At 36.2% G+C, this 27,682-nt stretch overlaps 1 protein-coding gene across 1 annotated transcript; it reads left to right on the top strand.

The window, feature by feature from the left end:
* The first annotated feature begins 24,681 nt into the window (after window positions 1–24,681).
* Window positions 24,682–25,486, top strand: LOC141621851 (uncharacterized protein At1g08160-like). The gene has a single exon (XM_074438027.1). It carries the CDS (start codon window positions 24,730–24,732, stop codon window positions 25,327–25,329), a length of 600 nt encoding a protein of 199 aa, XP_074294128.1. The 5' UTR covers window positions 24,682–24,729; the 3' UTR covers window positions 25,330–25,486.
* Window positions 25,487–27,682: the final 2,196 nt, after the last annotated feature.

Genomic DNA, 27,682 nt, shown 5'->3' with positions numbered 1-27,682 from the left:
CGCCACCAAAATGAAACAATGACCTCATGTTCCGGCTGGGGTGATATTCCCAATGATGTCGATTCCCCAAGCAGAAAATGGCCAAGGAGATGTCATGGTGTAGAGTAGTGAAGGTGGGACATGTGGCACATTCCCGAAGATTTGGCAGTTGTGACAATGTCTGACATATTTGATGAAATCGGCTTCCATTGTGGTACAGTAATATCCCGAACGCGTGATTTTCTTTGCCATCATTGGTCCATCATGTGAGGACCACATTCTCCATCATGGACTTCTTCCATCACTTTCTGTGCCTGTGAATGATCAAGGCAACGTAAAACTACACCAAGAGGTGTTCTTTTGTACAATTCTCCTTGCATGAGGATATATTGAGAGGCTAGTAGGCGTATAGCACGTTTTCCTGTCTTATCCATATTCGGCGGATATGTACCATTGAGCTTGAAGTTTAGAATGACTTGAAACCAAGGCTCCCCTGGGTTTTCTTCTTCATCTGTAATTTGGTGCACATAGGCTGGTTCTGACCGTCGTTCGATGCATAAAGGCATTTCTACCATATCGTCTGGCATGTTAATCAGAGATGCAAGTTTTGCAAGAGCGTCTGCAAACTGATTTTCTTCTCGAGGTAGATGTAGATAGGTCACTTAATCGAAGAATTGAGCAACTTGGTCTATCCTGGCCTGATAGGGTGCTAGACTTTCACTTTGAATTTTTCAAGATCCCGTAATTTGGTTGATGATCAAGGATGAATCTCCGTGAAGCCGGAGATTTTTGATGCCTAAACCTACTGCTGCTTGTAGCCCAATGAGGCAAGCTTCATATTCTGTTGCGTTATTTGTCACCTCGAAGTTGAGTTTGACAGATAGTGGCGTATGCTCACCTTCAGGAGAAATAAGCAATGCTCCTATTCCAAACCCTCTTAGATTCGATGCTCCATCGAAATAAAGGTCCCAAGAGTCTACTCTAGTTTGTAGTATGTCCTCGTCTGGGAATGACCATGTGTCAACTACCTGGTCGTCGTTGATGGGATTATTTGTGAAGAACTCGAAGACGGCACGCCCTTTTATAACCTTCAGAGGTACATATTTGAGATCGAACTCTAAGAGCATTAATGTCCACCTTGCCAAGCGTCCATTGAGAACGGGTTTTTCGAAGAGGTATTTGACAGTATCCATTTTGGAGTACACCTTGACGAAGTAGCTAAACATGTAATGGCGTAGCTTCTTTGTTGCCCATACAAGAGCGAGGCATGTCTTTTCGAGTGGTGTGTACTTGCATTCGTAGTCCAAGAACTTCTTACTAAGGTAGTAGATAGCTCTTTCTTCTTTTCCAACGGTTTGTGCTAGCATAGCCCTCGTGGCTGTTTCGGTCACTGTGAGATATAAACCAAGAGGTTGATCTCGTTGCGGAGGCATAAGCACTAGTGGTTTGGCTAATATCTCCTTGATTTTTTCAAACGCTTTTTGACAGTCGTCATCCCATATGGTATGATCTGTTTTCTTTAGCTTTTTGAAGATGGGTTCACAGATCATGGTAAGTTTCGATATGAATCGACTTATGTATTGCACCTTGCCTAAACATCCCGTAACCTCTTTCTCTGTCTGAGGTTGTGGCATTTCGACTAGAGCTTTGATTTTGGAAGGGTCGATTTCTATTCCCCGTTGGCTGACGACATATCCCAGAAGCTTGCCTGACGTTACTCTGAATGCGCATTTCTGAGGATTGAGCCTCATGTTGTACTTTCGTAGTCTTAGGAAGAATTTGCAAAGATTATCAATGTGCCCCTTCCTATCTTTGGACTTGACAATCATATCATCCACGTACACTTGTACTTCTTTATGCATCATGTCATGTATGAGTGTGGTTGCAGTGCGTTGATACGTAGCTCCAGCATTGATTAACCCGAATGGCATAACAGTATAGCAATAGGTGCCCCATTGAGTAACAAAGGCAGTCTTATGCATGTCTTCTATGGCCATCTTAATCTGATTATATGCTGCATATCCGTCCATGAAGGATAATAACGCGTGATCTGCTGTATTGTCCACCAATATGTCGATATGTGGTAGAGGAAAGTCGTCCTTGGGACTCGCTTTGTTTAAGTCTCTGAAATCAACACAAACATGGATTCGCCCATCCTTTTTGGGTACGGGTACTATGTTGGCCACCCAATCTGAATACTTGGAAACGTTGATGAACCCGGCTTTGAATTGTTTATCGACTTCTTCTTTGATTTTAAGAGCCCATTCTGTCCTCATCCGACGAAGCTTCTACTTTACAGGTTTGAAACCTGGTTTGATTGGAATTCTGTGTTCTGCAATATCCATGTCGATCCCTGGCATGTCTTTGTAGGACCAAGCAAAAACGTCTTTGAACTCGTGTAGGAGGTCTATGAAACTAGCCCTTTCAGTTGGGCTTAGGGTTGTCGCTATCCTAAGTTCTTGGAGTTCTAGTTCAGTTCCTACGTTGATGGGTTCAGTGTTCTCTATAACTGGTGCCCCTTCCCCTTCTTGTAATATTTCTTTGGCTATGTAGGGAGGTAGTTCGATTGAGTCTGGGTCTGGATCATCCTTATTATCATCCTAAATAGAATTGCATTCAGAATAACAGGAAGAGTAAGCATAATCTGATTTATTCATATTAAATTTTGAAAATAGTTGAAACAAAGAAGCCATATGTTCAGTAGTTAGTGGCGGTAGAGGGACAGCTGTTGGGACATTTTCCAAGCTACTGTTACTACTTGATACTATGCTAGGAGAAACCAGGGGATTGAGAGTGATGACAGGAGGAGACTCTCTAGGGACTTCTCTAGACTCCGACTCTGATTCCGACTCCGACTCCGACTCTGACTCGAAATCGTTATCTTCGGATTCTCCTTTGAACATCTCTCCTTCTCCAGTGGTGAGTTTGAAGAGTCATCCTTGGTTGTTTGTCCATTTGATCGACTTTCTCCATCCTTTTTGCTGATTTGAATTGGTTTCGGTGATTAATGCGACAGGATTGAAATGGTCATTCTGAAGTATCATGGTAATGATCTCGTCCTGCGCGGCTCTAACAAATCGGTCTTCTCCAAACAGAAGGCTAACGGCCTGTTCGTCTAAGCAAGGTGCTTGGCGAGTCTTGACGGTAGGAACTGTTTCTGAAGGAATGAAGTAGCAATCGTGAAAGATCTCGATTCCAGCTAGTTTCCTTCCTTTGTAGTGCCAAGGTTCGGGAAACCCATGAAAGTATTCGTGATTCCCTTCTCTAACAAAGTATCCATTTAGGGTAGGGAGGTAGGGTCGCATTTGGATTCCCACATTCTTGCGGTTTTGAAACTATGTGAGCATCTCTAGAGCTTCTTGTTTCGTGGATTTGTATCCCAACCCTAATAGTATCTTTTGAGAGTTTCCTTCCTTATAAGGTGCAAAGGTATTTCTTCGGACAGGATTCAGTGGCATTCCCGGGAAGTAACCCTGAGACTTGAGTATGTGGTTGACCACTAAATTGGAATATGGATTGAAGTATAAGGGTGCCAGTTCGCTTTCTACGAGGTTTATGCTATGGAATCCCCCAAGCTCGTATACTGGATCTGTAACCACTTGGTTGCTTGACATCTTTTCTATCACTGCCTTGATAGGTGACGAAGTGATCGTCACTACTTTGCCATCTAGTGGAATCTTGATTTTCTGGTAGAGAGTGAATGTTACCGCTTTGGAAGCGTGAATCCAAGGCCTTCCAAGAAGTATGTTGAATGATGCTTTGATGTCCACTATTTGAAAGTTAACCTTTAGCTCAATCGGCCTCGTGGCTATGGTGAGGTTGACTAGTCCTACTACCTTACGTCGTGTACCGTCGTATGCGCGAACACCTTGGTTGGTAGAGGTCCAATCCGACTCTTTCATGCCCAACTTATATGCCGTTTTCAATGGTATGACGTTGACTGCGGAGCCAACATCTACCAAAGTCATTGGCACATTCTTCTTTAAGAAAATGACAGTAATGTATAGAGCCAAGTTGTGACTAGCGCCGAAAGGTGGTAAATCCTCATCTGAGAAAGTAACCGGGTTACTTAGCTTAGTTGAATCTTGTAAGACCAAGTTGACTACGTCATCAGATGTAGAGTTATGTGCCACGTTTAATTTAGCCAACGCTTGCAGTAGAGCTTGGCGATGAGGAAATGAGCTTGCAACTAGTTGCCAGACTGAAAGATCAGCCTTTGTCTTCTGTAATTGTTTTAGCAAGTGATCAGTAGATGTATCTTCGCCATAATTTGGCGTGATGACGTTGGTGTTAGTAACTAGACCATTAGTTATGGGACCATTTTGAGAAACATTTTGATATGGACGCCCTGAATGAGTAAGGTGGTTTATATCTTGGTCTTCACTATTTTTGACTATGTCCTCACTAATCTTGACTAGGTAGTGTTCGGTGAGGTATTCGTCTTCATCGTCATCGGCCCATATGTCGTTGACTGTAGCAAGTTCTCTCAACCTGATGATTTAGCTTCTAAGTGGATTATTTGATCGATTAGGCTATCAACCACGGTTACCACTTCTTGCATTAAAGAATTATGAGAGAGATTTAGTGGCATGCTCTCCTTAGGTATGGTGTTTGGATTGCGGAGGGATGCTACTACATTTTCCAGTTTTGAGACTTATCTATTCACACTCCTTGCCCATGCAACAAAGTCATCTATGGTAGGAGAAATGGTGGAATAACTCCCCTCATCTTCTAATGCATGAATCTCATCTTCGATTGGAGAAATGAAGTGCAAACAATCTAAGGTAGATTCTTCACTTGTAATCATGAGAACTCCAAGAGGATTCTGAGTATTGTTAGGCATACCTCCAGAAGGTATGGGTAGGCGACCATCTTCGATCATATCTTGAAGGACATGTTTTAGTTTGCAACACTTCTCTGTATCGTGTCCCTTACCTCTATGATAATCGCAGTATGAATTTTCGTCCCAGAGCTTGGACTTCTTTTCTGGATTAGGTGTAGGCCCTATGGGTTAGAGCTTACCTTGTTTCATCAACCTCTTCAAAGCATTGGAATATGTGTCACCAATGTTTGTGAACTTCCTTTGGGGGTTATTCTTCTTCGATGATTCGAGAAAATTAACCTCATCAGTCTTGCTAGTAGAGACATAAGAACGGCTTGTTGAGCCTTGATATCCACGACCTACCGTTTTGGACAAGAGTCCTTTACGGATGGCATCTTCGATTCTTGTCCCTAGCACAGTTAAATTCTTGAAGGTCTTAATGTTTTAGTACCTCAAGTGATTTGCATAAATGGGTCTTAAGTTATCCACGAATTTTTCTACAAGGATAGCTTCATCCGGACGCTCGACAAGTTGTGTACTAGTCTTCCTCCACCTACTTAGGAAGTCGGTGAAACCTTCTTTCTCATTTTGGGTAAGAACCTCTAAAGTGCGCATATTGACTTGGATTTCAGCATTATCCACGTATTGCTTAGCGAACTCGATTGCGGCGTCATCCCAGGTGGCAATCTTCTTATGCTCTAGAGAATAGAACTATTGATTAGGAATGGTGTCAAGAGATGAAGGAAAGATCTTTAAGAACATCTCGGGTTTGATGCCTTTGATAGACATGTAGTCTTTGAAAGCACGAATGTGGTTCAAAGGGTTTTCATGTCCCTTGAACTTTGGGATGTCAGTCATGTTGAAGTTGGTTGGTAATTTGGCGCTCACGGCCTCATACTTGCGATTGTTTTCCCTATAGATATCGTCTCTTTTGAGGTACATTAGTTGCTACTCCAAGTATTGGAGTCGCTTCTCGGCTTCGGTAAGACCTACTGGAGGGTTGATTTCTGCTTGTCCAACATAGGGTGGTAGGTTATCATTCACACATTCACACATTCACTAGGAACTTCATCTTCTGCAGGAGGTAGTCTAGTTTCTACCGCAACAATCCGGCTTTCAATAGCATTAAGGCGTTCATAAGCTTGTTCTTGACTCATTTGGAGACGAGCGAGTGTAGCTAGGATTAGATCATTACCATTTTGAGGTTGTCCATTGACACATGCGCGACTATTTCCAGATATATTTGAAACTGGATAAAAGATCAACGACGAATCAAAACACAATCGACCACTCTAGCACACTTACTCAAAGAAAAGACTCGAATTGTGAAGTGGGAGTGTTCCACTTGTGTCAAGTGAGGTTTGGAAATGGCAAAGCTTTGAAATGTTTGTCCTAATCAACTGTAGTGTAGTTGTAGGAGTGTTGACTCGAAGTGAGGTTTTGAAATGAGTTTTGAGGCCCGAATTTTAACTCGATTTTTGGACAGAGCTTCGACTCATTTTGCGCTAATTTGGGCCATTCCTCGAAAATATTTACATTTTGAAAGAGGTTTTTTTTTTATTTTACAAAATTCGTCATGGTTTTGTTTAGGAAATGGTGATCACATATGATACAAGCATTAAAACAGGCATTATAATGGTATGCTGAGTGCATTTAAAGGGTTTTGGCTTAAAAGGGTCGGTTGCCATACCGAACAATCAAACCCGGTTCTGTGGAGAGGTCCGCGCCAAACAAGAGTAAGGCCGGTTCCTAGTCCATTCTCTCAAGTAGTGAAAGCCCTTAATTCAAACATGAGTAAGCATCATGGTATGGTTGACGTCAATTGCTATCCATCCTTAGGCCCAGATAATAATTTGGACCGTCCAAACGGGACGATTGATCGAATGGGTCGGGTTGGGCCTAGGAAGGCCGAATAAAACGATCTAAGAAGATCGAGTAATGAAAACCGACAACTGTCTCATATAAACTATTCCCTAACCTTTTTCAAGTTTCACCCTTGGCAATACGTAAGTGTATTCTCCCCAGCGGAGTCGCCAAATTGTGGACACGGGGGGCCCACGGAGGCACTTGGGAAAACAAGTGTTTGCATTTGTGGAGTCACCACCAATTTATTGTGGAAAATTGGAAACCATTCGAATAATTCGCGTCATGTCAAGACACAAAGTAATGACATAGACACTAAGAACTCGTTACCCTTAGCATTCTATCTCTAGAATGACTCTCGTGGATGCCAATGAACACGGATGTTCACAGAGATCTGGAGTAAGGGGTGAGGGTACGTATTAGGAAGCTCTTTTGATCGAACACCTAATCCCGCCCGCCTCGATAGCGGCCTCTACTAATGATTGGGGAAATCATCTATACTTGATATGTTTTCGATTATATGCGTGCAGTGCAACATCCAACGTTTTAGTCCTAGCATGTGAGAATTAACTAAGTCGGTGAACATATAATTTAGCACTTATTAGGTCAAAGTAGGGATTTAAGGTTGATTACATGTGAGAGCAAACAAACGATAATAAAGAATACAATAAACAAAATACGATAATTAAAATTACAATAATTACAATGGTTCAATGATTTACGTCGAAAGTACATTTAAAACAGATAAGTTTAGAAAAGAAATGGAAAATAATTAAGGCTAGAAAACGGACAGATTAGTGGTGATATTACGATTAATAGTCGATTAATACATAAAACTAACAAACTAGGTGAAAGCAGAAACGGATGTTCAGGGACAGAAATCACCCCGGAACAGGCGCAGCGGTGCTGCGTCCCTTGGAAGAGGCGCAGTGGTCACTACGTCTGTTCCTGAGGTGAGTTCTGGCTGTGAAGCCGGAACTACATATTGTTAATGTTCGTTGGTGAATTTAATGATCGATTATTAATGTTCATGAAAGCGATAAAGAACGAACTTTAATTAATTAGAACGAATTAAAGTGAATTATAGACTAATCACAAATTAGGTTTATTAATACAAATTAATTAGGTTTGCTATGTTAAACTATTGATGAGGATGGTGATAAACAGATAAAAGATATACAAAAGGCGAATTTCAGAGACTTGATATGAATAAATCGAATCTCTAAAATCCGGGTTTGATTTTAATGACAAAAACCCGCAAATATTGCTTACTTGGGATTTAAGTCGGATATTTAAAGGGTGATAAATTATTATGAATTATGTATTAAAATTATGCGAGGGGAAATATGAAGAAAACAAGAAAAGATGGAACAAAATAGACGAACCAACAAAGAACAAAGGAAGAAGAAGAAAGGCAGAAACTGCGGCAGCCTCAGGAAGAGGCGTAGCAGTTGCTGCGTTTCTTCTTGACGTCTGTCTTCTGCTAATCCGTGAAAATAGGTTTGATAAAAGGTCTTATAAATCGGTTTTAAACATGTTTTCTACGTAAATCTTACAATAATTTATACAATAAAAAGTACAATAATAAAACATGGGATTTACACCCTCTGACTTACATGTTTGACGAAACGAGATTAACTAAGTTAACGATTAGTGATTGCTCGACTCGAATGTATGATGAAAGTGCCCTCGTAAGAGGAAATAAATTAAATTTATTTGATTAATTGAGTGGAGTTGGTCAAATTGGTCGGTCATGCAAACGAGACTGGTACTCATAAGGATCCGAGCTTACGTGGTCGAAAGTTCAAGCACGTAGACGTTAATAAGCAAATAGCGCAGTCTTAGAATGCAAAGGGAGAAGAGAAGGGCGGACACTCGTGTGAGAAATATGAGGAACGAAGGTCCCTATTTATACTAATCACGCGGAGGATTAGGGTTACGGTAAAACTTTGGAAACAAATCTCGAAAAGATCTTAAAATACGCAGAAAATAGCTGGGGAAGAGACGCAGCAACCACTGCGACCCTTTGAAGAGGCGCAGCAGGTGCTGCGTCCTTTCCCCAGAAGTTTCCTCCTGCGGAAGAAAGATTTTTCGCGTTTCTGTTATGGAATTGCGGTAGATCTCAACTTCCTTATTGTTCAAAATATGATTTCGGGATATATTTTGGCAAAAGATGAAAAGATTAAAATTATGGACTAGAATTATCCGGAATATTCCAGAACATTCCGACTCGACATTTTAAACGGCTTATTAGAAAATGAAGACGGTTTTTGACCCGGACTCCAAATGAACTCTAATTACTGTCAAAACGACTGTAATGGCACGTAGATGACGACCAAGGGGTAGACACAAGTATTTGAGCTATCACTTGACCATAAACTTATGAATTGTCATAAATCATTCTGTTACCAAACATGCGGCCCAATCATCACCGGGTGGTTTGCGGAAGGTGCAGAAATGAGGTATCTACACGATGGCATCCCTCTTTCGAATCATATGGATCCCTATCTTAGACATCTCATCCCTCAGTTTCATCAAAGGCATAGCAGTACACAACGAATGTACACTCTTCCTACTCAAAGCATCTGCCACCATATTAGCCTTACCCTCGTGATAGATGACCTCCATGTCATAGTCCCCAATCAACTTCATCCATCGTCTCTGTCGCATGTTCAGCTCTTTATGTGTATAGAAATAATTTAAGCTCTTATGCTCCGAAAACACCTTAAAGGTCGCCCCATAAAGATAGCGCCTCCAAATCTCTAGAGCAAAAGCAACTGCACCCAGCTCCAGATCATGAGTAGAATAATTCTCTTCATACGGTTTCAGCTGCCTCGATGCATATGCGATAACTTTTCCATTCTGCATTAACACACAACCCAAACCATTCTTTGAAGCATCGGTGTATACTTTAAAGTTCTCACTTCCCTCAGGTAGAGCTAGAATAGGAGATGTGGTCAAACACTCCGTTAAGGTTTGCAACGTCATTTCACAACTCTCATTCCAACGAAATCTGGCCCCTTTCCGCATCAAAGCCGCCATAGGTCTTGCGACCATAGAAAAATCCTTCACGAACCTCCTGTAGTGACCAGCTAAACCCAAGAAACTCCGAATCTCATCAATATTTTTCAGTGATTCCCACTTAGTCACTATCTCAATCTTACTAGGATCCACCAACACACCCTCCTTTGATATCACATGACCCAGAAAGGCCACTTTCTCCAACCAAAACTCGCACTTAGATAACTTGGCATACAACTAATTATCTCGCAAAGTCTGTAGTACTAACCTCAGATGCTCCTCGTGCTCCTCCTTAGTCTTAGAGTAGACCAAGATGTCATCAATAAAGACGACCATAAACCTATCCAAGAACGGGCTTAAAATCCGATTCATAAGATCCATGAAAACTGCCGGTACATTCGTCAACCCAAAAGGCATCACTACGTACTTATAGTGACCATATCGTGACCGAAAAGCTGTTTTACGAATATCCTTATCTGCTATCCTTAGCTAGTGATAACTAGACCTCAAATCAATTTTAGAAAACACCCTTGCGCCACTCAGCTGGTCAAAAAGATCAGCAATCCTTAGCAAAGGATACTTGTTCTTCACCGTGACATGATTCAGCTCCCTATAATCGATGCATAGCCTCATATTCCCGTCTTTCTTTTCCACAAACAACAGTGGTGCTCCCCAAGGTTACACACTAGGCCGAATGTAGCCTTTGTCTAACAAGTCATTCAGCTGCTTCTTCAACTCTTCCAACTCTTTAGGCCCCATCCGGTACAATGCTTTAGATATAGGTCCCGTCCCCAGTTTGAGCTCAACATTAAAGTCGATATCTCTCTTAGGTGGTAACCCCGGTATCTCATCTGGAAAAACGTCACCGAACTCCCTTACCACAGGTATGTCAGACGCTGACGGCTCCTCTACACGCATATCTCGCACATCAAAGGATTAAAGGACACTTCTTCCTCAAACATGACTTTAGAGTCATCACCGTGATAAACTTAAGCTTTGGTCTTACTACGACCCCCCTATATGATACCTTGACTCCCTTAGGCACCTTTAAAGACACCCTCTTTTGTCTGTAATCTATCCTAGTATCATACTTGCAAAACCAGTCCATCCCGACGATAACCTCAAACCCATTCATAGGAAACTCTAACAAGTTGACCGGTAAGTCTACTTCCCCCACCAACATGGACACATCTCTATACAACTTAAAACATAACACTGACTCTCCCGAAGGTACAAACTCATTATCTTCTACCAGTTCATATTCTCCCAAACCCATAGCTAAGCCATGACTCCTAGACACAAAAGAGTGGGTTGCCCCCGAATCAAACAGAACAAAAGAGGGTGTATTATTAACAAGAAAGGTACCGGTAACAATGTGAGTGTCATTCTCTGCTTCCTGCTTGCCCATCATAAAAAGCTTCCCACTGCTTTTCTGACCTCCACCCTATCCCGTGGTAGTCGAGGTAGTCGGCTTAGCTGCCGAGTTCTGAGTCACACTGTTGTTCAGACGCTGATATGACCCCTCATTATTGTGGTTGTAGCCGCCATTGTTGTTGTTCTGCCCTCCGCAATTACCCCACGACCCAGATGGCATGTTGCTAGCAAATCTTTGGCTTGGAGCATGTGAAACGTTTCCCTGATAAGTCCCTAGAAAGCCTCCTCCTCCTCTAGAACTGGTGCACTCATGCCTCTTATGACCCACTCCGCCACAGTTGAAGCAGGTAAGGTTGCAGTTATCACTAGTACTACGGTCGTGTCCTCTCCCCTAAGCTTGAGATCCCCCTGCAAAACTAGATCCTCTAGAAAAGGTCCTAGACTGATTGTGATTGCCCTTCTTGTGGTCTGACTAGTTGCCACTCTCGCTCTCTGCCTTCCTTTTCTTAGCATTCCTTTCTTTAGCCTCCTTGGCTAAGTCCACTAACCTCTCAGCGTGTCCTACTCGTGCATATACCTCTTTCAGGTCTCTGAGTGCCCCAACTGGTAGTCTATCCATGATCTTTGGTGCCAACCCCTTTTCAAAGCAAAGAGACAAACTCCGTTGACCCATCTGTATATCCTCTGCATACGATGATAACTTAATGAACCGATGGTAATACTCTATTACGGTCTTATCATCAGCCATGGTGAAGGAATCGAACTCATCCCTTAGCTTGTGACGGATGTGCTCTGGCACAAATTGTTCCCTCATAGCACTCTTGAAGCCTGACCATGGAATAGCATCTTGCCCTAGGTCTCTGTAGTGTGCCATAGCATCCTCCCTTAAATTCTGCCACCATACTCCATCCTTATCCCTCAGGTAGAACACAACCTGCTCTACCATCATATCTGCTAGACACTTAAATACCTCTCTCTAGCAAACTCTTCATCTCACGGTGCCAATTATCAAGCAGCTTTGACTCATCGGTGCCCTCATAAGTAGAGGGGCGGAACCGAGAAATGATGGTACTCAGATGAGATGCATCAATAGGCTTATCACTTCCCTTACCCACGTTCTTGAGTGCCTCCATGAGCGCATCTTGCTGCTCAATCATTCTGGCAACCTCATCCAGAGTCATCTCAGTAGCTTAAACGTATGCAGCTGACCTCTTTGGCGGCATTTTGAGCAGATATAACCAATAAAACGTAAGCACATGGCCTACGGCTCAAAATAAACAAACCACCCGCCAAAGAAGTACTCGGCCGAGTACTGTGAACTACTCGGTCGAGTAAGGACTACTCGTTCGAGTACTACGACTACACGGCCGAGTATCCTACTCCAGTAGCTGACCTCCAAATCACATAAAACATACTCGGTCGAGTACCTGCCCTGCTCGGCCGAATCATGCCAAAAACGAGCTAACTATTATGGAAAACATACTTAAACATGCATATACTATACCCAAACATGTTACTACCCTTCAAAGGCCAAGTAATAACATATATCATGCTCAAGTACTACCGTGCTCAAGATACGCAATCATTTACTTACTCCATCTAACCACTTCACAAGAATCACATGTATAGATACAACATATATTACTTCACACATAACGATTCCAAAGACACCCCCATGTTGACCGGCTCAAAGTTATAATGGCCTAAATGCGACTTCGGGACATCTCCTAAGCCTTTGCGGTAGCTCCAAACAACTCCTATCCGGGTTCATTTTATCTAGACTCCCTATGTTCATTTGGTTCATTGGTTTTAGGCTCCAAAATCGTCACTCTGATACCACTTTTTAACACCCCCACACACCAAGGTGCCTTACCAAGAACCACCCTAGCATGAGAAGTTGTTACCATCTCGGTTGCCCGAGGTTAGTATATCAAAAGTAACCATTCAGAAACATTTATTAAAGTATAATGTTTAAAGATTACATCGTCCCAAAGAAATACCAAAACGAAAGTGTATAAATCTCAATACATGAAAAATCCAAAACATCTAAACTCGTAACAGCGGCAGCTAGACTCGAGGTGATTGCATCCCATCCTCGTCCCCGCAGCTAAAGATAACCATCACCTGTCATAATCTGGTCACCATCCCTGAATAGATCACCATGGTTTTACAAAACAACAACGGGGTCAATTCACTATATAACCAGAATAAGTAATATATAAAGCAAGATTCATTGTGCGAGGATTTGATCAAGAGATGAATGACTTCAATGAGCCTAGGAATTATTATGAGGCTATTTCCAATGCAGCTTCTTCAAAATGGGTTGCAGCGATGCAAGAAGAAATTGAGAGTCTTCACAAGAATTAAACTTGGGATCTAGTGAAGTTACCTAAGGGTAAGAGAGCTATTAGTTGTAAGTGGATATTTAAGAGAAAATAAGGCATCCTTGGTGTTGATAGTGTAATATATAAAGCAAGATTCATTGTGCGAGGATTTGATCAACAGGAAGGCATTGATTTCAATGAGGTTTTTTCTTCTATTGTTGGTCACACCTCAATTCGTGTATTACTTTCTCTAGTTACTTTGCATGATTTGGAGGTAGAACGGTTAGATGTGAAAACTGCATTTCTTCACGGTAATCTCGAAGAAGAAATTTATATCCATCAATCAGAGGGTTTCATAGTTCCCGGAAAAGAGGATTATGTTTGTCGTCTAAAAAGATCTCTTTATGGTTTAAAGCAATCTCCAAGACAATGGTATAAAAGGTTTGATTCTTTTATGGTTGGCCATGGCTACTCAAGAAGTGGTTATGATAATTGTGTGTATTTTCAGAAGACAAATGATGGGCCATTCATATACTTATTGCTTTATGTTGATGACATGTTAATTGCTGCAAAAGATAAGTCACTTGTTATCAAGCTCAAGGGTCAGTTGCGCAATGATTTTGATATGAAAGATTTAGGTCCGACAAAGAAAATTCTTGGTATGGAGATTAACAGGGATCGTCGAGCAGAAAAATTAACACTGTCACAGAAAAGATACATTCTCAAAATGCTCGACAGGTTCAATATGCAATAGAGTAAACCTGTCAATACTCCTCTTGATGCTCACTTTAAGTTGTCACCTGAATAGTGTCCACAGACGGATCATGACAAAAGTTAAATGTCACATGTCATATGTCCCATATTCAAATGCCGTTGGGAGACTTATGTATGTCATGGTATGCACTTGGCCTGATATGGCTTATGTTGTTAATGTGGTTAGCAAATTTATACACAATCCAGACAAAGAACATTGGGAAGTCGTTAAATGGATTCTTTATTATCTGAAGGGTTCTTCTGATATTGGTTTGGTATTTGATAAGCAAAGAGCTGGTCCTGGAGGTATTATTGGTTATGTTGACGCTGACTACGATGGCGATTTAAATCGGAGAAGGTCACTCTGAGCCTATATATACACTTTGTGGCTCTGCTATTAGTTGGTATTCTTCATTACAAGTCATTGCGACTTTATCAACAACTGAAGCAGAATATATTGTTGCCTCTGAAGGTATGAAAGAGGCGATATGGCTCCGAGGCTTGGTGAGCGAGCTTGAATTGGTTTAAAACAAGATATTCTTATAGTATTTTGGGATAGTCAAAGTGCAGTCCACTTGACCAGAAATAGCAAGCATCACTCAAAAACCAACCACATTGATATCAAGCGCCATTTTATCCGAGATGTTGTTGAGGCACGAAATCTAATCGTCGAAAAGGTTTATACAACTGAGAATCCTGCAGATATGTTAAACAAACCACTCACAAGAGCTAGTTTGAACATTGCTTGTACTTAGCTGGTATTATTCAAACTTAACAAGTCTTCATTGGCGAGAGAGATTATTTCAATAATGGGAAAGGCGAGTCAAGGTGGAGATTGTTAGAGTTATGCCTGTCCTTTAATGAGAAGATGTTAGAACTTATTCTAACTTATGGCATTATTATGGAAGTGCATGAAACATATGGTGGAGTAATAGAATGCACAAGCAACGTAATTGAACTTAAGAAAATGTATGCAACATATGGAAATCAAAGACTAACGCACCATCACATTTACTTCATAAATCACTAAAAATACATGCTCAATCCTCCCCAAAAAATAACACAACAAAACTATAATATAATACTTCTCAATTTTATTCCTCTTTATTCTTACTCTCTTTCTTTATATCATTGTGGGTGTTAATTATATCATTTAAAACTCCGAGAGTAATTTATTTGGTCATATTCTGTAGGCCATTGAGGAAATACTTGTACTCTCACAAATCATTATAGTGAAATTTTTGGCTCTCTCGCCGGTGGTTTTTACCTCTATTTAAAGAGGGTTTTTCCACCTAAAAATCTTGATGTTATTTTTATTGTCTTTTTATTATTTCTCTTAAATCTTTGGTTGAATTTATTCGCTTCCGTACTCTGTACCCCTATATCAACAATGTCAATAGCCCATACCTACTTGGTTACATGTTGAAATTTAACATTTGTACATGAAGTATAGTAGTTATTGACTATTGTGTATGACCATCGTATTGTGTGAACGATATAAAGTGTCATCTATACAATATTATTAAAAGGGGAACTTAAAATGCCACGTATACAATGCCACCTAGCATTAATAAAAAGTCACGTCACTTATTACACATGACATGGCAAATTTTTAATGTGACATGGCGAATAAATATGACATAAATTATCAACTTTTTATTACATGACATTAATTTAAATATATTATTTTCCAAATTTTATGTAATCCTTATAAATTTACATCAAAGTTTTATAATTTATAATTAAAATTGACATTTTAATTGAAACTTTTGTAATAAAATATGTTAATAAATTAATTAAAATTTTTCATATTATTTAACACCCATCATTTTTATAAAGTGTTTTTTCCTATTTAATTCATTTTTGTAATAAACATGTTAATAATTTGATTAAAACTCTTTATAATACTTAACAGTTAACACCCATCAAATTAATTAATACTTTTTCCTATTTAATTAATTTTATAATAAAATATGTTAATAAACTGATTAAAACACTTCATATTGCTTAATCCCCACCATTTTCATAGACATTTTTTTCTTATTTAATTTACCTCTTGAGTTTCTCGGCATTCGATTATCTTATTCAACAATAACACAAAATAAATTAAAAATAAAATTTAAATATTGGAATCTATGGTTGTGTAATGTCTATAAAAGCTATAATAATACCTATAATAGTTTATATTCACTTCATTTATTTATTTAATACCTATTTTCCATTTACCCATAAGTTTCTAAGTTGTGGGCTATATATTTTATGGTTTAATTTATTTATTTGATTATGATGAGAACATATATTTGTATGTTGTTGTTGTTGTGGTGGTGGTGGTGGTGGTGGTGGTGTAGTCCTACAAATTATATTTGAATTTTTATGTTTTATATCTGAATTCATGTTTTTCATTTGGTGTTAAAATGATTAACATCTGACAATGTTATTATTCGTTTGTCAAGTTGTTGCCATGTTACTATTTCACCTTTTGGTCAATATAATTTATTTTTATTATATAAACTTTAAAATATCATGAAATGTATGTGACTGAAGATAAGCAAAACATCATGTGGGTAATTTGAAGAGAGAAGAAATACAAAAGGCACAAAAATGAGGTAAAATCAAAGGTAAAGAAAATATAAGATATAAACTCATAAGTTATGAATGTATTATTTATTAATTAGTAGATAATCTCAAATAAAAGAGCACATATTTTGTGTCAAATGTCAATGGGTTGGAAAGTTTCTGGACAAATTTTGGATAACAATTTTTTTCAAATAACGATAATTTATTTCATACTCATATATTGTCTTGTACTATATATCGTAATTTGTGCAAGAATTTGTTACACATTTATACTCAAAGTTAAACATTGGTGTTCAATTTTACGTTTAAAAATAAACGTCAAAATTATAATAAAACATAATTATTTTGTTGGTTAATTCGTACTAAATACCGAGTTATTTTTTTATAGGGACAATTGACTCGAGAACAAAGATTATATGTAGAATTGAAATAATAGGATTGATTAAACAACTATATACTGGAGACTAACTACAAGATTGGCGACATCAACGTGAATGACTAATAATTTTTTTTTTTCAAATGTATGATTTATTTTGGTATTTGTTGGGGTTTTTTCATCATTTTACCTTTGAAAAATAGCACTCTTCACCTACTTGACTTATTTAATTTATCGACTTTGATTTTTACGTTAACATGTCAATGCCCATTATTTAAGTACACGATCTATCATCAATTATTCATGAGGTGATCTTACTATGTGGTTTGATATTTTACAAAATTACAATTTCTAGAAACACTAAAAACATCACATTAAAAAAAACATCCCGTGAATTCCACGTGTCACAAAACTAGTTTTATATTAAAAAATTTCCAGTTTTAAAAATAGTCACTATTTAATATTAAAAGTGGTCAAGTTTTTAATATAAAACTAGTTTAGTTGCTCGTGAAATTCACGGGATTTTTATGGTGATCCTTTCGTAAATGTTGAATCAAGCAACATGTTCTATTATTTTTTTTAGTGGTTTGTTTTCATTTATTTCCTTGTTGGTGTTTTTCTTACAATAAATATATTTCTATTATTCTGAATTGACTTTTGTTGGAAGTTAATTTTGGTTTTTATCGACAATCCAGCGCTCTTAATTCCTCAATAATCACATTCAAACACTTATAATTAGTTTAATTAGCCCCTTTAATTTATCATCACTAAGGGGCTTTGCCCCTCTTTTGCACCAAAAAAAAATTTATCATCACTAAGGGCTTATGGTCACAAAGTATATCATAGAGATTCAGGTAGACTCCAATCACTACTTTCTCTGATTCACTTCGCTTGCCATATAGAATGACATGTTAATTTTGTTAAAACTTTTTTTATAGTATTGTATCACATTAATATACATATATATGATTTTATAAACAGTCCAAAGTATATCATACAAAAAAATATTATTACACATTTAGTTTTGTGTTTAGTGGAAGCTAAGTGTAATCAGAACATAAATGTGAAGGAATCATGCTTCTTGATTACAATATAATAATAAATTCATCACATTCAACCAGTCTCATAAAATTCAAATTTATTATAGACAATCCGTAAATTACTAATCAAAATGAGGTCCTAATTAATCAAATGCTTAGACAGAGAAAGGACAATATGATGGCAAAACGCGATACGTGTATGAGCAATACAATACTCTATTTATCTTCAGGCTAAAAACATTAAAAATAATTTCAAAGGGATTAAACTCTCCACGCGCATTGACCCGAAAGTTCAAGCACGTATATTAGTCACTGAGAGTCCCACAGTTGCAACACCACGGTAAACAAATTAATTACTACACGAATTACATTTTGAACAGTAGAATGATATACATGAAAAATCAAAGGATTGTGAATGATAATGTACTTGTCCACTTTAGCATATGATGATATAAACAAATCTAAAAATGAAAAATAATCAATAATAATCCATTTACATTGAAAGCCAAATAAAATTTTGATAAGTAATCAAAAAATTTGTTGACAAAAGAATATAAGAAAGAAGGAGAGAAAAAAACATACATGGAGCATATTTCTACACTAATGTGAGAATTATAGATATGGAAACGTCTCTTAATCTTTACATATAGTAAAACATAAATGGGCGACGTCCTTTAATGGGTTGATGAGGGGTTTATTTTGTTAAATTAATGTAGAGACTCTTTGTGCTATTAATGGCTCTTAAGCTTCCAATGTTTTCTACCTTCCATTAATCTTAAATTAAATATTCACCCTATAATCAATATGATGATTATGATGATATTCAACACGTAAGTATACATGATTACAATCTATCTATACAATAATATAAAAAGGGTAGATTGGAGTGCTCTTTGATAAACAAGAAAATGAACTCTAATGTGAAACCACGTGGAACGAGATGACATACTTCATGTTCTATGCAATATGACATAATAAACCGTAAATCCATTCAAGACCATCGAAAAAAATGCTCACTAGCATCTAATAAAGGAATAAATAAATGCAATAACTCAAAAGCTTGACCATTAAGCTCATAATTATGGTGTATGCTATTTAAATGATCTTTTCTCCTTCCTGTAACTGTCTAGACTATTGATAACTTCGGAATCCGAAGAGATAGCGGTCTTGAGGAGCACCTACTTATATAAGCCGTATTATTCATCCCTTCCATCGTTAGCTGGTTTACATTTTTCTAATTCACCAAAATAAATTGCATAAGTTTTATTTGTTATGGAGATAGAGTGTACTCACTTTCCTTGTTATTAAGTGAAGTTTTGCTTCCCTTTTATCATTTATATGCCTCTTTGTGACTTTCGTTTGTTATTACTACGTATTTGTTATTGAACAGGTTTTAAAATATAATAATTCACTTCCAAAGGTTTACAACGAGGAGGATGTGTAAATTTACGAAAAGTAAAGCCAAGGTAATTGTCATAGCGTTGATGTTGTCTATTATACATTGTACAATAATCATTGTGGCCTTTGCCGTTCATTTACATGGCCTAAAGTTTTGTCCTTTTTGTAAATTGAGTTGATTTTTTGCAACGCTGGAGCTGACCTGAACAAAAGGCTCGGGTTTAATTGTACAATAATCATTGTGACATGAACAAAAGGCTCAGGTTTAATTGTTACAGAGTATTTTATGGCTGGCAGTGTGGCACAAACTGATCAGTTTTTGCATGCATTATGCATTGACTGGGTGAAAGAATGAACAGGCCTACTTCCACACTTCATGCAAGATGGATATGTATACTTCCTCTATTCCATTTCACACATTTTGCAACGCCGGAGCTGACAGTGGGGTTGATATAGCCTTTTATATAGTTATATTTATGCCTATGGGGCTATGGGCTTTAGCTACACTAATATATGTACAAAATATAATGTAATACGGAGTATGAAATCTCCACTTGATTAACTTGTGTTATTTTTAAGCATATACTTTCTCCATTTTACTTTTATTGTCCTATTGTTTTTATTATGGAAAGATTTAAAAAATATGTGTAAACTTACTACTCTACTCCTTTAATTATGAAAAATGAAGAATGTGTCATTTTAATAGAGGGTTGGGAGTTAAAAAAACTGGTATTAATAGTGGTAATTCATCCATAAAAACTAATATGCCCAATGATGTTGGCATTCATGCGTCAGTCAGTGATCTTTAATTTCGTAAAAAATATTATATTATGAAGGGATTGTTTGCTAATCTAAACAATTTATATCAAAGATTTTCGAAAAAAAAGTTTAAAATCTTTAAATTCTCGAATGTTTGAGAACTTAAATGACATGACATTGAAGTTTTGAGAAAAAAAAAAGGCAAACAGAGAAACAAAGAAGACTACTGAAAAAAAAAAGAATGGAGGTAGTCGTAACCTATAATAGATAGTACTTCACTTTTACAATGATGGTAACAGCAAAAACGGCAAAATTAGAATTAACAACTTCTAAAATGTCAGCGCAAGCTTTTACCTCAAGAGTAACATTGGGGGTTACTTATTCAAATTCAACAAAAATAACATCTTCTGAATTCTTATACAATTTGATAGTATCCTGTGTTTATCGCTGTCTGTTTGTAAATTTTATTATTATAATTGAAAAAAATTATAAGTTATATATGACATTTAAGATTTTAATGATAAATAGATTAACCTTTCTCAAATATTATTAACTTGGTTGTTAATTTGACAACCTCGATTAGAATGTATATACGGATGGTTTCAACTTTTAACACTTTAATAACTACTGTAATTTTATATGTTACGTATGCCCCTTTGTCAAGTTTCTCAAAACTGATAGCCACGTTAACACTTGAACGATTTGTTTTCAACATCCCGTGAAATTTACGGATAACAAAACTAGTTTATAATATAAACGTAAGTTGGAATTGTTTTATATTAACATGAGGAAGGTGCTACATGTCTTTCACACAACATGACTTTTTATGTTATTATTATTATTATTATTATTATTATTATTATTATTATTATTATTATTATTATTATTATTATTATTTTATTTATTTTTTTTTAAAGGGATGCGCGCAACTTTCATTAAATAAAAATAAAAGTTTACATGAAATTGGTGGGGAGCCGAGAGACAATCTGGGCTCCCACACCATTATTATTATTATTATTATTATTATTATTATTATTATTATTATTATTATTATTATTATTATTATTATTATTATTATTATTATTATTATTATATAGATGTTTGCTCATGTAAAAAAATTAATATTTTTTTAGCAGCTTGATTTTCACATATTTCTTTAAAGTTTTTGTTGTTGCATCCTATTTTTATTATTCTCATTTGGCTTTTATAGTTGAATGATATCGTTTTTGACATTTAGATGATATTTTTCTTAATTTACAACTTTATTAAAAGATGATATTATATAAATAGTCAGAAATATGAACCATATAGTTATATACTTCATATTTTTTAAGTTTGAAGATGATAACATTAAAAATTCAAAATGAATAATTACCCTTTTAACCAATTTCATCAAAAATATAAGATAATATTATATTTACACTTGGTCCTTTTTAATTTATTGTCCGTATCAATCCCACCATTTTCAATACACATTATTAATTGATAAATGCATTAATTTTTTTCCTAAAACTATCTATTAATATTAAAAAAAAATACACTTAAAACCTCCCTGAAACTATCTATATATAAAAAATGTGAGACTAAAAAGCTAATGTACAATTTGGTCGGGGCCTTCACCAAGGTTTGACCTCTCCTCACCATAATGGATGGTTATATTCGATCATTTGTGATGTCCAGTGTCTTCATCAACATTTGAAAACGTCAAGAACGAACTATACAGTACAAATGCTTGTCAAATTCTTTTCTTTTCTTTTCTTATATTTTCTCTCTAAACTCTTCATTTCTTGCCAATTTAATTCCAACTCACCACAAACCTTACATATGAAGAGTTATGAAAAATCCCAAATGAAAATATATAGGTGAAAAAGACTAAACTGTTTTTGTCATTTGATTGTTAGGAATGAGATAAAGTTTTGATTAATCAGATTTCTTTTATAGGTAAAAGTTGTTGAAGTGATTTCATAATTGTAGAGAATATGTAAAGTTTGACATTTAAAAAGGGGGGAAATGGAGTGGAGTAAATGCTTTGGGAGGTGAAAGTTTACATAAGTGATTAATATCCCTCTCAAAAAAAGGGGTGATTACTATATTTATTTACTTTGACCTTTCATGGTTCAATTTGTAGTTTTATTTTTTAATTGAACATGCACTGTAATTGTATTCCGCCACGTGTCATCCAAATAACTACTCAATCTAGCCTTTTTATATTATTATATAGATTGAAGTGATTTCATAATTGTAGAGAATATGAAAAGTTTGACATTTAAAAAGGGGGAAAATAGAGTGTAGTAAATTCTTTGGGAGGTGAAAGTTTACATAAAATGAGTGATTAATATCCTTCTAAAAAAAGGGGTGATTACTATATTTATTTACTTTGACCTTCGTGTTCTATTTGTAGTGTTTTTTTTTTAATTCAACATGCAATGTAATTGTATTCCGCCACGTGTCATCCAAATAACTACTTAATCTAGGCTTTTTATATTATTATATAAATAGATTATATAGATTATCAATTTTATCATAAAATAGTCATATTTTATACGGTCGCATAATATGACTTTCTTATAATATAATTTGCGTATGAAGTATTCTCGCTTGCTTATCACCAAACTACAATCTGCCTGGAATTAGCTTGATATTCTTTCAGAAAGGTAGCCCAAGCAATTAAGGAAGGAGTTTACTAAAGCTGGCTAAGCTACTCTATTAGAAAGCGAAACACCCATACTTAATTTTTTTTTTTTCAAAAACAAATCGTAATAAACCAAGACATGTGGTCAATAAAACATCATACTCTCTGGTGCCACACTTGCTACTGAACTTATCAGTTGAGCTAACTGATATCTAATTTGCCAAAGAAGCGTAATAATAACGTTAATTATATTCCCTCCGACCTTGACAATTGTTCACTTATTCTATTTAAGAATGTCTCGATCAATTGTTTATTTTTTTATTTTAGGAATGTATTTGATGGATAACTTGATCCTCTACATTCAATTAGGTTTACTTAGGCTCTGTTTGGTAAAACTAATTGAAAAGGTAGCTGAAACCTGAAAATGTAGCTGAAAACTGAAAAAATAACTGAAACCTGAAAAGGTAACTGATAAGGTAACTGAAAATTAGGAGCCGATAAGATAACAAAATAACTGAAACCTGAAAAGGTAACTGATAAGGTAGCTGAAAATTAGGAGCTGATAAGATAACTGATTATATAAAAATGTGTTTGACTAACTAGCTGAAAAGGTAGCCGATTTTGGTAAAATGACGTAAAACGATATGATAATTATTTAATATTATAAATTAAAGGGGTAAAAGATGGAAAATATCTCATTTCAGGTAGGGCAGAGTACGGATCGGGTATCCGATCCAAAGTGCCAGTTCAGATCGGATATCCATATTAAAAATCCTGAAATTAGATATCCAATATCCAAACCAAATGTATCGGATATCCAATGTTCGGGTATCCAAAATAATCGGATCGGATGCGGATATCCATCGGATATCCATACTTTTGAATTTACTTTAAAATTAAGTTTAAAACACGATTATATTTATAGTCTTACATGATGATTTTCTTTAGTATTCTTAATCCAATGTTCTCGACATAAAATTTAAGTACCATTTAATTATTTCTCTAATATTTTAAACATTAATTAAGTTGTTGTATCAAATAAAATTTTATTTTCTCGAAATTATACTAGAAAAACATAGTTTCGAATCAGATCGGATATCCAAATGTTTTAATTCTAATATCCATATCCAATCCAAAACCAAAGATTTCGGATCAGATATCCAAACCAAACTTAACTTTCGGATCGGATATCCAAAAATTCGGATCGGATATCGGATCAGTTTGGATAATCGGATTTTTTGCTCAGTCCTAATTTCAGGTACCTTGTTTCTCAAATGCTACCTGAGGTAGCATTTCATTTCAGGTAGCTTATTTGGTCAAATAAGTTATTTACCAAACATTTGCAAAAAAAATCAGGTATCTGAAATTTTGGTCAAATAAGCTACCTTAAATGTCTTACCAAACGGAGCCTTATATTCCAATAATTGGTCTTATTTTATTTTTCTTGGTCTTTCTATGAAAACCAAAGGTAAATAAATATCTCGGAGGGAGTAATTATTAATGACGACACATTGTTAATTTGTTACATAGATGACTATGGTGAGCAAAATTCAATTTTGCTTTGGTGCTTAAAATAGAACTGCCCATTCAAGAAGTTAGGAACGGAATCTAATACTGAATGTCTTGAGTTATTTTCAAGAAATCAAAAAGCCCATTGTGACCCCAAAAATAAAGCAAAATTCCAATACAAAGAGGAAACAATAGTAGCACTAAGAATGAAGCAACCTCATCTTTTCATCCTTTATAAAACACACCCATAACACTTGCATTTTTTCATAATTACACAAACCCTTGAGCTTACAAAATTAAAAATGGTTGCTACAAAAAAACCACAGAGTTCTACAACAAAGCCTTCTAAGGGTCCTTGCAAGCTAATAGCGATCCTATGTCTCGCGTTAATAGTGATTATTGGGTTAGCGATACTCATAACCTGGCTCGTAATCAAGCCAAAGACCCTCCAATACTCAATCGACGAGGGTTGGATCCGAGACTACAATGTGACTAACAATCAACTAAGTTCAACCTTCAATTTTGTCCTAAGGGCTTACAATCCTAACAAAAAGACGTCCGTGTACTACGACAAAATGGAGGTGACCGTCATATACCGTGGCCAAACCGTAGCCTATAACACAATTGAGCCTTTCTTTCAACCTAAGAATAATGTGACTAGAGTCACATTGCAAAATACGGCCCATAATGTCGCGCTCCCACCAAAAGTGGTGCATGATTTGAAGGTTGAGAGGACCGGTGGTGAAATCGATTTGGACATCAAAATAAAGGGTAAGCTTCGGTTCAAGGTTGGTGTGTGGAAATCGCGACATTATAAGCTGAAGGCTTTATGCTCCCCTGTTGTTGTGAACTTCTCTAATGATACAAAGTCTCAAACAAGAGATTGTGATGTCGAAATTTGATTTTTATTTTTCTTTTGGTTGATTTGTTGAGTGATTTTTGTTTACATTTGTTTTTCACCATCTTTTTTTTTTTTTTGTTTTGTTTTTTGGTTTGATTTATGAACATTGTTTGTGATTAATATGTAAGGTATAATAGATAAGTTTGTAATTTGATATTTGTTGAATTTTCTCAATATATTTCCATTTTTAATAATTACATCTACTTTTGAAAACATCTTAATTAACAGACACTACAGATAACAGATTTTAAAGCTTGCTATGTTACATTTGTTCAAGAATAATTCATTTTTTTTTTATCAATCGAAGCGCGCACTTAATCGCATTACAATAGAGTGTAACGAGAATATAATAAAATCATTGATTTAGGCGGTTTTCTCAATATAGCATTAATTCTTTGTTACTCACAATAATCTGAACTACATATTATTTAGACGGTCCAAACACGAACCTATTAGGATAATAGACGCCAAGAAATGTGTCGTAGGCCGGTTACGGCGAGATCAATTCTTTAGTTTGGAGTTCTTGTTTTCATACATTTTCATGTAGGTAGAATTATCATTTTGCATACAAGTCAGCTCCTTCGTAAGAGGAGACATTCATCTGTTGATGAATTCAACAATATTTAGTGATTAATCCAGGCCTTACCTGCTAAATAATTACCTTAAATCCTTCATCATCCAACTTTCTTTTTTATTTTCAGTTTCAACTTCAATTCAATGAATAATTAGCAATCATACAAATTTATATTGAATTACGTAATATGTCGACAAAATGTTGCATTGTATGTTCAATAATTTTATGGGCATTAACGTTTGTCATACCCCTTATAGTCTACTACGCCCAAGACACTAAAGATCCAACCTTCACCCTCGAACACGCCTCGGTCAACGGTTTCAATCTATCATCCGATGGCCACCTCACCTCCTTTTTCGAAGTCGTTCTCAAGGCCAACAATCCAAGCCGTAGGTTGAAGTTAAAATACTCGGGAGTCCGAGTTTCAATCTATAAGGACGAGCAAATATTGGCCGAAGACGCATTGGATGACTTTGCTCAGCGTAAACGGACCATGACCGTGCTGAAGTCCGCCCCGGTTGCGCTTAGCTTGTCATAAGACAAGGGACCGATGTTCAATTTAGAGTTGGAGAGTGGCATGGGATATATTCATTTTGATGTTCTTCTGACATCTGATTTGAATCAGAATAATCTTGCGGTTACTTGTAGTGATGTTGTTGTTAATATTACTATTTCTAATTCCTTAGTTGCTTCATCTCCTGCTGATGGTGTTAATACTAACCACAAATTTAAAAGCATAGATTGTGATGTGTATGTCTATGGTAACGATGGCTAGTGATTCATTCCAATTGGTGTAGTATCTTTGATGTAACACAAATTCTTGTTTGCAACTAACCGTTTGTAATTATTTTTAATTAAGAATGAAGCAATTACCTCATCTTTTCATCCTATATAGAAGACACCCACAACACTTGCATTTTTTTCATTATTACGCAAACCCTTCTACTTCAACTTTTTCATTTTCTCACTTGTAATCTTTGACTAGCGATAACTATTGGTTATGACTTCCAAAAAAGATAGTTTTTTTTTTCCAAACTATTCATCATTACCAAAAATATATTATAAATGGTAAGGGTATGAGTTAAGAAGGTCTAAGGCCCTGTTCTTTTGACTTAATTTAAACTCATTTCAGCTTTCTTCAGTTCAGTTCAGCTCAATTCACTTCATTTCAGTTCAGTATAATAATAATAATAATAATAAAAATAATAATAATAATAATAATAATAATAATAATAATAATAATAATAATAATAATAATAAATTATTATTATTATTATTGTTAAAATGTAAGTATATTAACGAAAAAAAAACGGAACCATTACAAAGTTTTAGTCCATCCAAAAGAAGGGACGGGAACTTTACAAACACAGGCCCAAGCCCAAAACACCCAATAACACGGGTAACATCAAAAATCAGATAGAAACCCTATCTCATAAACACAAACGATATCGACTTTCCTCTTTTCATCTTCAACAATCCGACAATACCAACAATCATGATCTGCGTTTGATGTTCGAAATCCAATGTTTCTCCCTGTCATCAACCCCTTCAAACTTCTCCCCCAAGAGTCTGATCCTTAAATCTTCACAAATAATTCGAACCAGGTTGATAGGACGAATTACCTTGTGTTCAAACTTGCTCAGATTCCGTTGCCTCCAGATGTGATAGATGCGTGCATTGATTATAGCGTTGATAATGGTCAATTTGAGTTTGGAACCCAACAGATTCACTCTCCACAGAAGCAATTGTTGCGACGGTATACAGACATTCAGATTAATCT

The sequence above is a fragment of the Silene latifolia genome, chromosome X (genome assembly GCF_048544455.1).
Source record: "Silene latifolia isolate original U9 population chromosome X, ASM4854445v1, whole genome shotgun sequence".
NCBI classification, from domain to species: Eukaryota; Viridiplantae; Streptophyta; class Magnoliopsida; order Caryophyllales; family Caryophyllaceae; genus Silene; species Silene latifolia.
The sequence above is the reverse complement of the archived record's forward strand: the minus strand, read 5'-3'. Positions and strand labels throughout refer to the sequence as shown.

What these genes read in the sequence shown, in the direction of transcription:
- LOC141621851 (XM_074438027.1), top strand. Translation starts at nt 24,730, where the DNA reads ATGGTTGCTACAAAAAAACCACAGAGTTCTACAACAAAGCCTTCTAAG.